We start from the raw sequence: 15,044 nt of genomic DNA, 5'->3' as shown, positions 1-15,044 counted from the left end.
TCACTGTCATTTTCTTAAGATTAATATCGCTGCTGACGTGGTTAAAAAATGTGATACAGAAGCGATATTGGCAAATTAGTGCTAGTGGTGGTGGCTAAATATTTTGATAATTAGATAAATATTTTTAATATTTCTGTTGTTTCGTTGTATCTATTTTATAAAGTGTATTAAATAGTGATTGTGCACCGCGTATTACGTGTATTATTAATGTTGGCAGAGAGCAATACGCTATGTCGGACAATAAAAACAATAATCCTCCCGAAAGGGAACAATCCGATACTGCTGACAGCAATATAGCTTCTAGCGAGGTGTCGAGTGTCGTTGGAAGTGTTAAAACTTCTAAGGTAAATGGTGAATGTATAAGGAAACTGGGGATACTTTTTTTTACATATTATTTGCATGACACAGACATAGCAAGGACATTAGTGTTTCGATTTGCTATTGGATTTTAATACAACGTAATAAAACATGTTGTGTGTTGTCATAACTATTTTCGCAATGTTTGAGTATATCAAACTACTTAAATCGACCTTCGATTTGGACATTCTTACACAAAACTAATGTAGAAATACAAATCAGCTGACTAGGCAATAAAAACTTCAGCCATATTGTTGATGAAAACAACACAACAAAACTATAATATTAGTGTTAGATTGAAACAATGATTTGTTTGGTTTGTACAACATACATTATATTAATTTTTAGACATCTCAGCGGGTTTCATCATCTTCAGAAAGACAAATTAAGTTTGAGCGTGCTCAAAAGTGTCTGGAGAATGCAGCACTTGTGTCTAAGAGGATTAAGGAACACCGGAAGGCAACTGCAGAACTACTGGGAAGGCCATTTGGTAAGTTTTAATAAGATTGTTAATAAACAAAAGATGGAACTTTAAATATTTTATTACTCTCATAAACAAGTAGATTCTATAGTATTAGTAGTAGTTTGTTCTTGATAATTAGGCAGAATGTGCAATATTTATAGTTTTTTAAATACTATTAAGTGCACAAATTATATTTTGCTCTGATTAAAGATCATTGGCAAATGGGATTTAGATGTGACAGCAAATACTATAGTTCATTATATAAACCTTATTAACTTTAATTATGTTTGTATAGTCAACAATGATTTGTCTTGATAAAGGAATTGAGTAGTGAGTTGGAGTAGCTCCAAACATAAATACAGCATTACTGAGCAATAAAAATAGTTTACCCTTGAGTTTTATTGCAGAGACAACTGCATAAACTTAGGTCTAAATAGATTTTAAACATGCATGCTCACTGCAGTTATGTTGACAATGTTTTTTAAATAACTTATTATTTTTACATTTTTACTTCCTTAACAAGTTGATAGCATTGTACATAACTGTTAGATTTACCAGCCAGGGTTCACTTATAATGTCACAAGTCACAAGTAAACTTATTAAAACTTATTTTATAGTAAACTCATTAAAACTTTTTTAAACATATTTAAAAAATACCTACTCCCGCGCAGTTTTGTCGGCTTTGCTCGGCCCATATTAATTACTAGCTTTTGCCCGCGACTTCGTTCGCGTGGAATAGTGACTTCCGGCAAATTTTTGGTTTTAACCACATAGTTCCCGATCTCGCGGGATCTCTTCAAAAATGAGATGTGGAAGATATTCCAGGGAACTCTTCAAAAATCAACATAATGAGCTCTGCGTTTGAATTTAATAGATGTATACTCACTTAGGGCATTGAAAAAATAGTTTAAAAACGGACTTAAACTAACTTAAAACTAAAGAAAGCTACGAATTACGAATTTATAACAATTAAAAAAGAAACTATATTACAACCTATCCTCTATGCTATAATAACCAAGCTTAAACTAAATAATTTTATTAAAAAAACTAACTACAGTAACTACTAACAATCGATATCAAACTAAACCTACGTTAAATAGTTTAACCAAAAAACCAGGAAAACCCAACAAATAAACTTATTGATTGACAAATACAACGAAACCAATTTAGAATATACGAAACAGCAGGACCACTACAGACAAATAATCATACGACTGATAATACACTTTTTCTACGATAGTACCGAAGCGCTCGGCCGATACCCAACCAAATGAATGTAACGAAACCATAGCGCGATCTATTTCGATCCCGGATTATTTATTTATACTCCGTTCGGGCATTTTCTTTGTACTAAAAGTTTAATTATATTGATATTATTTTTTTCATACCTTTTTACTATTTATTTACTTTTTTTCGATGAATTAAAACAATAACATGAACCGAAGTCGTGTAACGATCGACATAGAATTATCTATACTCCGTTAGAGCATTTTCTTTGTACTAAATGTTTTATTATATTGATATTATTTTTTTCATACCTTTTTACTATTTATTTACTTTTTTTCGATGAATTAAAACAATAACATGAACCGAAGTCGTGTAACGATCGACATAGAATTATTTATAAATAATTTATTTCTTATTTTTATTTTTTGATTTTTGAAATAAAAATATATCTATGTCCTTTCTAAGGTTCTAAACTATATCTGTACCAAATTTCAACCAAATCCGTCAAATAGTTGCGGAGATTAATGGTATAAGCATAGAATGTTCGACGTGATTCTTTAATTTGACATAACTTTTTTATTTATGAACCGATTGACATGAAACAAACACTAAATGTAAATTTAAGCATCTCACAATATATTCGTGAAAACCGCATCCAACTCGGATCAGCCGTTTCTGAGATTAGCGCGCACAGACGAACAGACAAACAGACAAAAAAAAAGTTAATTACATTTTTGGGTTCGACATCGACATAACAATAACCCCTGCTATTTTTTTTATTTTTATTTTCAATGTACAGACAGCACTTTTCTACGATTTTATTATATGTATAGATAGGGAGATGTTTTATAGCCTATAACCTTTCTCGATAAATGGACTCTCCGACACAAAAAGAATTCAAATCAGTATTTCCTGAGTTAAACACATTCTGAAAAAGAAACAAACTCTATATTAGTCTCTATATTAGCTTTATATTAGTGTAGATAAACTAATTACAAAAAAGAAACTCAATGTTGAGTTTTAATTATTTAAACAAGGTTTCACAGTAGATAAGAAATTCATAGTAGGTATCTATAACCTAATGAACTGTGCCACAACTGATTCATAATTCTCATAACCTACTTGAACATATTTAAGTAGGACAGATCCTCCCTTGGCTACATTGCATTACCACGCCATCAACAATAATAAAATTGATGAATAATATTTACCTATATGCTGTTTAGTTTATATCTAAATTTTTAAGACCATTTTTCTTCGAACTTTTTTTCTTAAAATATATTCTCAAACAGTGTTGAAAACCTCTAAATGAACTCTTTAAAATTCCAGAGGATGACGATGGCGGCGATACGGCTTCTGAATTGGCTTCCACCGTGAGTGAAAGAACTGGCTACTCGGCTGCAACTGACACCTCCACTACTCTGTCAGTCCAGGATGCCTTGAACAGTAAGATATTGCTTATAACTCTTATTGTGTAATTCGTTTTATCATTTAAAGTTATAAACAACTTTAAGAAATTGTTGTTTTAGGTTATTGTTAAGCAGTTGTGTTTATGTTTATTACATTTTATATTAAAATTTACTTTTCTCCTTTCAGTTCCTGGCATTAGTGAGAGCTTAGCGAATACCCTGAAACAAAAAGAGCTGTTAATGGAAAGAATAAGACAATATAAAGAAATTAGCAAGAAACCGATGACCAAACCAACAACAATAAGGAGGGAATCTACTGTAGATACCAAAGTCGAAGTGAAAAAGGTTTGTTTATTTTTATTATTCTCTGATTGTAAGTATTGTTTAGCTTAACTATAGAAATACTGGCATGTTATAAATGCATACGAAAGCAGGGCCTTTGAAATGATTATGAAAGGATAATAAATGTAACTACAGATTACAGATTAGTTATATTTACAGTATATCCACGAATCTCATGTTTATTTAAATTTTTCTAAAGGCTTATAACCTTGAATTGCAGCTGATAAAATATATATTATGAAGTTCGCACTTAAACTTCTACAAATTAAGTAAAAAATTATTGAATAATAATAATAATATATTAAAAAAGGTTTCAAAGTATAAAGATGACAAGAGAAAACATCAGGTACAGAATTAACTAACACACACATCTATTTATTTTCAGGTCCAACCAGCTGAGAGTAGTAATGTTACACAACTTCTAAACACAATCAAAGAGAAAGAAAATTCCCTAAGCGTGATGCAAGTAAAAATAAGAGCTATGGAAACTACGATCCTAGACCTGCAAGAGATGATTAACGAGAAAGACCAAATTATTGAAGCTAAAAACAAGGCAACAACACTTATGTCGGATACGTTAAGCAAAAAAGGTAAGTACTTTTAGTTTAGCTGAAGATAATAGTTTTAGTTGAAAAGTTGTTACAGAGTTTTGAACCTAATAAGGCACAAATACCATGTAATAAGAAAGTTTTTGGATCATTCTTAAACAGTCATTACAAATTTTAATCAAATACCACTTCCATTTCCGACCTTATTGGCCTCGAGAATGTTGGTCCTTTTAAACCTTGAGAAATAATAAGTGTCAGCTCTCTCCACAGTGTAAAGGTTAGAAACTTTCTGGGATGCTCAGTCTTGTATTTCACTCAATCTTGGGCCGATTACTAAGTATGTGAGTTGCAGTAAACGGAAGTAAATGAATTGGTATTTTTTTTCAGAGAAAGATTCCTTGATACTTCTTGAGGACACAAGGCAACAGATGACGAAGATGCAAGAAAACTTTATCGCAATGGAAACTGAATGGAAAGAGGAAAAGCAGAATCTATTAAAAGAAATAGCAATCAAAGATGAAAAGATCACTAGTTTAGAAGAAGCTAATACTATTTTAGAAACATCTAGGTTTGAAATTAGTGTTGCTCATTCAAAATTAGCTGAAGAATTAGAAGCAAAGAATCTGGAGATATTGAGACTACAAGAGAAGATTGAAGGTTTATCTCAAATACCTATTGATGAACCATCTCCCAAAGAAAAGGATGATGTTGAAGAAGAAAAGGGTTCTCTCGAAATAGCTGGTATGGCTGAGTTAACCAAGAAAATCGAGTTACTGGAGCAACTGAACTGCCAAATTAGACAAACCAATAAAGAGTTAGAAAATAAACTAGCAACTGTTAACACTGAACCTAAGTCGCCAAGTACTGCTGCTGCAGGCAAAAAGGGAAGTCCTCTCACAACTCGCAAGGGTGGTAGAAACACTGCAGCCAAAAGCAAATCTCCTTGGAGTCAACTATCATCAGAATCGTTACCACAGGAAACTGATAAGAAAGCAGCAAAAAGTGAAATAGCCAGGTTAGAAATGTTAGTACAATCCCTGAACAAAGACATCCTGGAAAAGGAATATGCAATTTCAGAGAAGGATGCATTGATAACTCAACTCCAAAATGTACCTGTAGAGATAGAACAGAAGAAGACTGTTGAAATGGTAGACATTGGTTTATGTACGGACATTCCAGAAGATAATAAACTTAGCACTCAAGGCGAAATAGAAAAACAAGATTCCAGTGTTGAATTGAAATCAGATAATGAAGATCTATCTATAAACGAACTTCAAGAAAAATTAAAAGCTGCTGAAGAGCAAATAGTGACGCTTAATAATGAAATTGATGCAGCTAACAAAAACATGATTAAGGTCAAATCTAACCATAAATTGAAATTGAAACAATTGCAAAAGACCATTGATAACTTTAGTAAAGTATCTGATACAAATGCTGAGATAATTAAGTTGAATGAAGAGATACATCAACTGTCTCAGAAGGTTGCTGAACTAGAAGAGGAGAAGGGTAATCTACAACTACACCTCGTGGATTACGATAGCGGACGACGTAAGTATCTAATTATACAAGAATTGTATCTCTGTATTCATTAAATGTTAGATTCTATTCTAAAATATAATGTCTATATTTATTTTTCCAGTAACTGATTCTGACATTTATAAGAAGATGGTTGAAATGGAAAACTTAGCAGAAACAAGACTGAAGGCTATCAGTGTTTTGGAGACACAGAAGTTTGACCTAGTCCAAGGTAAAATTTATGATACGATTCTACCTCTATTTATATGATTGACCTCCATACTTTAGATATTTAACCCAGTCCTAAATAATGTCCAAATGTTTGCGGAACAAAATTGTCACTAAGGAATAGTTTAAGGCGTAATCATTAAATATCTCCGAGTACGGCAGTTAGTGTTTAATTTTCTTTAATGTATTCATTTCAAACTTGTATTATTTCAGAACTGCATATATTGCAACAGAAGAATGATGAGATGGAAGACAAACTAGCCGATATTTCACAACTCCAGAGTGAACATGTTTGTACTGAAATGAAGTCTGTGCAGATGGAAGAACAGATAGATGAGCTGACAGCTGCTAAGAAAGAACTAGAACTAGTTATAGAAAACTTAAAACTAGACAAAGAACACTTAAATGACACTATCAAACATCTTCAAGATGAGAAGGAGGAGATGACACATAAATTAGAAAACTACATTCAAGAGAACATGGAGCTCACTGACAAACTTGAAAAATTGAGTGCAGAAAAAGTTAGCTCTGCTGAATCAATTGAAATTGTGGAATCATTAACAACTCAAGAAAAACTTGAACTTGAAGAATACAACAAAGGTATTATTGAAGGTAAAGGTGACGACCATCATCAGGACCATGTAGAATCACAAAATGATAAGAATATCGATAGCTTAATAGAGCAGAGAGAAGAATTAAACACTAAAATCGAATTATTCACGCAAGAAAGACAAGAAGTTATGGAAAAGATGAGTAAAATTGGAACAGAAAATGAGTCTTTACTTGAGAAAATCAGTGAATTGAATAATCAATGCAGTATTTTGCAAAGCAGTATTGACCTACTTAACAATGAAAAGCAAGAACTTCAGGGTCTAAACCAGGAACTTACGCAACAAATCGAAGAACTGAAACGCGAGAGAATAGAAATTATGAAAGAAACTGCTGAGACTGCCAAGCCAGTAGCTGAAGATACGACTGATGGTGTACCAGTCGAGACACACCATGACGATAAATCGGCTGGTGATAAGGGCTCTAAAGGAGCTAAATCAGTTAAACAACTTACTAAGGAAATACTTAAATTGAAAAATATTATTAAAGAGAGAGAAGATGAAATAGGTGATTGTCAGATGAAGATACTGTCTATGGAAGAACAACAACAGAAACAAAAAGAGCTATTACAAACAAATGCGTCCTACGAAAGTAAAATAAAGTCCTTAATTGACGAAAATATGCATCTGAAACAAGATCTAGATGTAATAAAGAAGGAAACTGAATCTAAAGAGCAGGTAATGCGACTTAAACAATCAAATGAAGAACTACATCAAGAATTACAGAAAGTACATCAAGAGTATGCTGTGACAGTTGGTTACCGTGACGCTAAAATTAATGAACTTGAAAATGTCTTATTAGAATATGAAAAGCAGATGTTTAACTATGGAAATAGTTTACAACAAAAAGACAAGGAGATGGCTGAATATATTAATCAAATAACTAAACTAAATGATGTTTCCCAAAAACTTAAATCTACTATTGAATTACTTGAAGAAGAGAAAGCTAAGGATCAGAACGCAGAGCTTGTGAAAGCACTCAATAAACAAATAGCAGCTTGTCAGAAGAAAATGGCTGAGAATGAAGAGAAGATTAAGAATTTAGAAGACGAAAAGGCTCAACTGCAATGCCATAAAGGTGAATTAGTTAATAAAAATACAGCTCTGGATGCAGAATTGAAAAAATTAAAAGATTCATTTGCTGAAAAACAAACTCTTATCAAAGAATTACAAACACAACAACAGAAGCATTCAGCTGAAATGTCCTCCATTAAGCTTCAAATTACAGAAAAGGATGAGGAGATTCATGAAATCAAGCTGCAACTTCGAAAAGAATCGATTGAAAATGAAAAGTTGCGCGATAATATTGTAGATAAGGAGAAACAGGTAGACGAGTTGACACAACAAATTGAAGAGACCAAAGAAAAGTTAAACAACTTGTCTACAGAGAAGAACAACTCGTCTGAACAGTTTGTGGCGCTAGAGACCAAAAATAAAGAATTATTGGAGAAATTAAAGAAATTCGCAATAAGTATTAAGAAGAAATCATCCATGTACTCTGAGCTTGAAGCACTTTATGAAGAAAGTCAAAAGCAGCTTTCTACTAGGAATGAGCAAGTCGAGCAGTTAACAATACAGGTTGAGACCCTCCCAGCATTGCAAGAGAAGCTGAAGCTTGCTGAGGAAGAGATGAACCGATTGCAATCACAAAGAGTTTCACTCGAACAGCAGAGGACCCAAGATATTAATCAGTTCCAAACAGAAATCAAAGCTTTACAAGAAAGACTGATCATGTCTTCCCAAGAAATAACTCACTTAAACGATTCAGTGAACGTTTTACACAAAGACTTGCACTTTGCACGAGAAGAAAATGACCATTTCAAAGCACAGATTGATGCATTAAATAATAAGTTAGTAGAATATGAAATTGAACAGAAAAATAATTCTAATTTAATAACTAAAATATCTAGCTTAGAGGCAGATATTGCTCAAAAACAAAATCAAATAGCCGAGTTGTTAACTAAAGTAGAGCATTATGAACAACAGCAAACACAAGTGCAATTTGGCTATGATGCCAAGGTTCAAGAACGGGATTTGTATATAGAAAACTTAGAGACAGAAATTAGCAAGTATAAGAACCGCATATGTCGCCTCGAAGAGAGTATTTCTGTAATGGAAGATAGAAGACATTCACTAGAAAGGAAAGCTGATCAGTTAGGCAGTCAACTCCAAGAGAAGCAAAAGGCTTACACAGAATACACCAGCCAAGAAGACGAGTTAGTGGGACGACTAGCCGTGCTGATGGATCACGACAGAGTTCTTGAGAAACAGCTCTTTGAAATTGAAAATGAAAATAAAGAATTACAATACAAAGTTCAACACTTCAATGAAGACAATCAAAAATTACGGAAAGCGCTCTCTGAAATACAGGAGCATTACAGTGTGCTTCTTGACAAAGCCAATAAACTAGATCCAGTGGAATCTGAACTGTCCAAATGTCAGGTGCAGCTCCGCGAACTGGAAGCGAACCTGAAAAAAATAACACACGATCATCAGTCTTTAATAGCAAAAAAGAAGCAAGAAATTGAAGAACTTGAAACTGAATTTAACACTCAAATTGAAAATGCTATTAAAGAAAAGAAAGCATTGAGCGAGAAGTATGAGAAAGTAAATGAACGTACATCTCGATTAGAAGCTCAACTTCTCGAATACAAAACAAATATTGAGAATCTGAATATAAATATAGAAGAACTAAATAGAATCAACCATGAACTGGAAAATAAATCCAAAAAAGAAGAATCTGAAACGCCAGATTATACAGAACAATACATAAATGAAATAAACAAATTAAACGCTATGGTTAATGCTAAAAATCAAGAGAATTTGGAACTTAAAAATGCGCTACAAACGCAACAAGCAACCAGTGTATCCGTCTCAGCAAATATGGAGAGTCAAATTGCGGAATTAAATGCGAAACTAATACAGTCTGCTTCTGCAATAGAACAACTAACTTCAGAAATTAATAACTTACGAGGAGCTAATGAGCAATTGTACATGCAACTAACTCAAAAGGATGAACACATTAGAGAGTTAAAAGATAATCAGAAACTAACATTCGAAATGAACATACCCAAAACTGAAGGCATGATTATTTCATCTACTATCGAACCAGTTAGTGGAACCGACAAGAACGTTGATATGTCAGCTCTCGAATCACAAATAGTTTCTGGAATGGAGGAACCATTAATAGAAAGCAAACATGTGTCCAAAAAAGTATCAGAGCACATACAGAAACAGCCTACAGGTGACATGGTTGTTGAAGAACCACTTATTGTTGCTAAAAAAGCATACGATTGCTATACCAAAGATGACGATGAGAATGTGGCTGCAGAAGTAGATCCATTTAATTCTGATGAAGGTTGGGGATTAGGTGAATGCGAAGAAACTAGTGAAGTTACGCCTGGTTTTTCACATTTCAAAGAGCAGATAAATCAACTCCAGAAAGATAATGACACTTTGAAATCTGAACTCGAAGTGAGCAATATGAAATTGCAAAAGGCTTTGATAAAATTAAAGGAATTTAAGGCAAGCAACGCCTTGCTTACTAATGAGCTTAAATTAGCCAAACAAATTTCTCAGACGTCCTTCTTCGACAATGCTATGGAGGATGAATTAAGAATGAATGTTCAAGAACTAGAAAAGAAAATTGAAGAACTCAACACAGAAATTATGAAAGAAAAACGAGATAAAGAATCACTGAGAAAACAGAACGAAGTCTTCCATAACGCTAACGATAGACTGACTGAAATGAAAGAAAAATTAGATAACGAAATAGAATTATGGAAATTTAAATTCAAAGAAGCCAATGACAAACTTTCATCCATGCAATGGGGTGGGGACGCAAAGGAATCACAGCCACAAGAGCAATCTCATGTACAAAGTATAGATGAAAATAAATACAAAGAAGAGCTTATAAAAATTGAAAAGGAAAATGATGAATTACAGTCAGCGTTAGAGGAATTAAATTCTCAAAATAATGAATATGTGTTACAACAGACACAATTGAAGAATGAAATCAGTAATCTTCACAACCAATTACAACATCATCAAAGCGTGACCCAAAACTACGAAGTGCTTAAAAACCAACTTGACGAAATGCAGAAAAGCAACGAAGAACTGGTCCAAACAAATGAGAGTTTAACTGAAAAGTTACAAAACATTGAAAAGCAGTACAACGACTTGACACAGAGTTATGACAAGTTAAATCTTAGCATTGAAGAAATAAAAACTAATTATGAACAAGAAAAGGCTGTATTAGTAGACAGACATTCCAGTTTAGAAGAGGAAGTAATTAGGTTACAGCAATTAGATTCTGAATCCAAAACTCAAATATCGTCTCTATATTCGGAGCTAGAAAATGTTAAATCAAAATTACTGTTCCACGAAGAACAAGAGGGCGTTAATAGATTACAAAGTGTAGACAGTTTAGCACTTGCTGAAAAATGTAGTGCCATGGAACAACATTGTATTCAATTAAAACATGAGTTGGATGTAGCTAACTCCAAAATTTTACAATTAGAATCTGAAAATCAAGAGTTGATACAGAAATCCAAAGAATATCAGGATCAAATTAACGATTTGAATATCAAAATGCAAAACCTGAATGGCGAGAACGACAACTTACTATCCACTGTTGCTGAACTGCGTTCTTCGGTTTCAAGTGCCATTGATCAACGTGGCTTTGAAATAGCAGAACTCTGGAAGCAACATTTAGCTCAAAGAGAAGCAGACTTCCAAAAGATAGAATCAGATCTGAGAACTCAATTAAATGCTTCCGAGGCAAAATACGAACAGCTACTTGAAAACGTGCAGTCTTCCAACCAAGAAGAAACAAGTAAATTGATTGTTATTGAACAAGTTACGTCTTTACAAAGTAAACTAGAAGATAAAGAAGAACATGTCCGCAACTTACAAGTTAAATATGCTGAAGTCATGAACCAATTAGATATGCTACGATCGGAAATGGAGGATGAAAAAGTTGGACATGAAAATAAACTACTAGAACAACAGGAAGAGTATGAGAAAATGATACAAGAAATGACTGTAAAACATCATAAGCACAATGAATCATATGATGAAACTTTCAAAAATATGCAAAATGAAATTATTGCTCTAAAGACAAATAATGATGAGCTGAACCAAGTTATTGAAGATTTACGAAGTAAATTAAAAGAGTCAGAAGAGAGTGTGATAGAAGCAACTAACCAACTTCGGCTAAAAGAGAGTGAAATATATCAAAAGACTCATGACTACACCATAACGTTAACACAAAGGAATGAAGAATTTGAGAATGTTAGGAAGCAATTGATTGAGTATGAAAAACGTGTGGAAGATTTAAGTTATGAAAAAGAATCTGAATTAGCTTTACTCCGATTAAAGATGCATGAAAATGACACTCGGTATGAGAACATGAGAAGTGAAGCGGTCGCAGAAAGAGAAAAACTGGTAGAAGAACTTAACGCTAAAATAGTTGAATGTACAAACCTCAATAAACAAATAGTTGATTTGAATCAAGAATTAGAAAGCCATTCAGCAAAGGCTGCAGAAATGCAGGCTGCGTTAGAAAATCAAGAAATAGACATAGTTGGTCTGAACGATGAGATCACGAATTTACAAAATATGTTGAAATCATCGAGTACCAAGGTACAGAAACATGTGTCGTTCGCGTCTGATACGAAGCCAGGTGCTGAAGGAGAGCAAACTCAAAATACGCTAAACAAAGACCTATTGGACGCTGTTCCACGAGCTGAACTAGACTTGGCATTGTACATGTTGCATCAGAGAGACGTTCGGTGCGAAGAACTCACCATGGAGCTGACACAATTGTTGGAAGAGAGAGATACGTTACAGTTGCGTTTGTCCGACTGTTTACGATTAAATGAGGATTTGAAGAATAAGTTCAAAATGGCTGGTTTCGATGAGTCGATGAACTCGAGCCAAGAAACAATATCAGAACAACCAAGCTTTACAGTCGAGAGGGAGTTTGTTGACATCCACCGCGGGCAGACGTCGCGAAGTAGTAGTATAAGTGATCCGGATGGAGAGAAGCCCAAGTTGCAGGCAAAGTAAGTGTAATCATTTCTACTATTCTTAAGTAAAACTGAACTCTATACATAGATAATAATGCTATCTGAGAAATTGACGAATACAATTCTGGGTCTCTATTTACAGGCTAAGGACGTGTTTTACACTGTCTGATTAAGTTTCTGTTAGTCTAACTGACATAATATATATTTTGACATAATATTTTTCGTATGGAAAGTATGGTATATGGAAGTATGTCAGTTTGTGTCTTAGTTAATTTGAATAACAGCAACTTAATCAGACAATGTGAAACAGGTCCTGGATTTACTTACACGTAAGGTAAGGACAAACTAAATCAATGTATACGATGCATGATGACATCTATTGAATTTTTATAATTACCTTTAAATTAGAAAAAAACAAAACACTTATACGAGTCCCATGCGTTGTGTACATGAACCAAGTTTATCCTTACCTTTAGTTACTTTCCAATTACCTAAAAAATAAATAAAACAACTTCCTTACTTACCTTATTTCTTAGGTCTGTATTATAAAACGATACTCAATTGTAGATCTCTTCTTAAGAATAGTTGGAAAGGGATGCACGTATCTGTGGAATGTATTTGCACACCTATTTAACTGTACATGAGAAGAAGTCACTGCTTGAATATCGTTCTATAATATCGACCTTAGTCTTGGGTCGACCATCGTCAGCTACAGTAATAGTTTTATTAGTTTGTTAATGATGGTGTCTGATGCAGGTTAACGGAGCTCCGTTCAGTGAAGCACAGCCGGGACGTGCGACTGCGGCAGGAGAGCGAGCAGCGACAGTTGGACCTACGACTGCTGCAGCGCGACGTCGCCCACCTACCGCCGGAGGCCGTCGACCAACTTGCCCAAGCGCATCATACACTCTGTACGTTTATTTATTAATCAAACCGAATCTTACTTTGATCTCAGTTACGTGTGTGAGGAGTAAAAGGTTATAAGCGTGGTGTCATATTGTTTTAATTTTTGTTTCCAGCTCGAGATTCACAGAGCACGTCAACAGTTCTGCTAAATTGGCTTCGAGGGAAAAGTACGCCAAAAGTAGTCCACATGTGAGTCACGCATTTATTGTATAAGTTTTGTTAATAATGAGGTTGAACCGACCGTCCTCCTTCCCGACAAATTATTTAGTTTTTAGGAAACATGACAGATTACATTTCAGATAAATCTTTATTGAAGTCATCTTATTTGCTTTTACGTGCATTTATCAAAAAAGCCACCACTGCACTTCACAATTTTCGAAATGTTTCGTGAAACATTTAGTTGTAAATTGTGCCCTTAGAAACTTGCCAACGAATATCAAACTATACCAGATCCCCTTTAGGTACCGCAACATGTCCTATCTTTGCTCCATTCATGTTCAAATTCATTTATTCCAAAGTAGATAACTTTTATAGCTACAAATTCATTGATTTATCAAATTTTATTTGTATCACTTCATTGGAGCGAAGTATCCACATCCCATAGCTTTCTTCCCACTATCTTTTCCATCTATAACTTAGTTACATTAATATAGAATTTTCATTTTAAAAAAAGGTCTGGTATGCGAGATTTGAGAAATAAACGATTCTTATGTTCTGCTGTATATGGGCTCATTTACAATGACCTTGAATGAGTATGGTATAGAGGTGACCTTAAAAGAGGACATAAGAAAACTTAGATTGGCAAGTACGAACGAACGAAGGAATTCTTCACTAACCCTTGAGCTTACACTGCATTCCTAGACGAACCTTCCTTGTTTACTTTCCTTTAACCACTTCTGTTGTATACAAGATAATGTATAAACTAGTATATGCTAGAAAAAGTATAGTTCCAATAAACTATTATATTTATTAATTTTTACATTTACTTTCCTCGTTATATTTTAGTTATGATTATGATTATCGATTTATTTTAAATAAAAAGTAATGTATAATGCAACGTCATCGCTCACGATTGCTGACATAATTGTTGATTTGTGAAATTGATATTTCCCAAAAAGATTAAATCGTGCCTTTTCATTCATAGACCATAATGTAAATGTTATCGTTGTTACACGTTAGCTGTTCACACTTGGAACACGTATTATTAAAATTCTGAACCTGTATAATTTATGTATATAATCAACGGATTCTTTATGAATAAGAATCCCTGTATATTGAATTTGTAAATTTGTTTCTTGATTAAATGGTGTTCATTTGATATTTTGTTTTTATTTTTTATTTTATACTTTGCTGAAAATGAATCCATTACTAAAACCCGAGTACCCGATTACAAAAGTCCTTTATGTTTATCT

General features: G+C 33.6%; 1 protein-coding gene across 1 annotated transcript; it reads left to right on the top strand.

Moving 5' to 3' along the window:
* Positions 1–23: 23 nt before the first annotated feature.
* Positions 24–14,950, top strand: LOC118263635 (protein lava lamp-like). The gene is made up of 10 exons (XM_035575733.2): positions 24–344; positions 706–847; positions 3,377–3,493; positions 3,644–3,801; positions 4,184–4,388; positions 4,734–5,894; positions 5,986–6,093; positions 6,303–12,762; positions 13,483–13,637; positions 13,746–14,950. The coding sequence occupies exons 1-10, from the start codon at positions 231–233 to the stop codon at positions 13,823–13,825; spliced, it is 8,700 nt and encodes a 2,899-aa protein (XP_035431626.2). The 5' UTR covers positions 24–230; the 3' UTR covers positions 13,826–14,950.
* The last annotated feature ends 94 nt before the right edge of the window (positions 14,951–15,044 follow it).

The sequence above is a fragment of the Spodoptera frugiperda genome, chromosome 27 (assembly GCF_023101765.2).
Source record: "Spodoptera frugiperda isolate SF20-4 chromosome 27, AGI-APGP_CSIRO_Sfru_2.0, whole genome shotgun sequence".
NCBI lineage: Eukaryota > Metazoa > Arthropoda > Insecta > Lepidoptera > Noctuidae > Spodoptera > Spodoptera frugiperda.
The sequence above is the reverse complement of the archived record's forward strand: the minus strand, read 5'-3'. Positions and strand labels throughout refer to the sequence as shown.

Bases quoted from the DNA above. Each gene is read 5' to 3' on its own strand.
- LOC118263635 (XM_035575733.2), top strand. From the start codon at position 231: ATGTCGGACAATAAAAACAATAATCCTCCCGAAAGGGAACAATCCGAT. The intron at 6,094-6,302 runs GTAAAATTTATG...GTATTATTTCAG, and splicing joins GAAGTTTGACCTAGTCCAAG to AACTGCATATATTGCAACAG. The intron at 12,763-13,482 runs GTAAGTGTAATC...TGTCTGATGCAG, and splicing joins AAGCCCAAGTTGCAGGCAAA to GTTAACGGAGCTCCGTTCAG.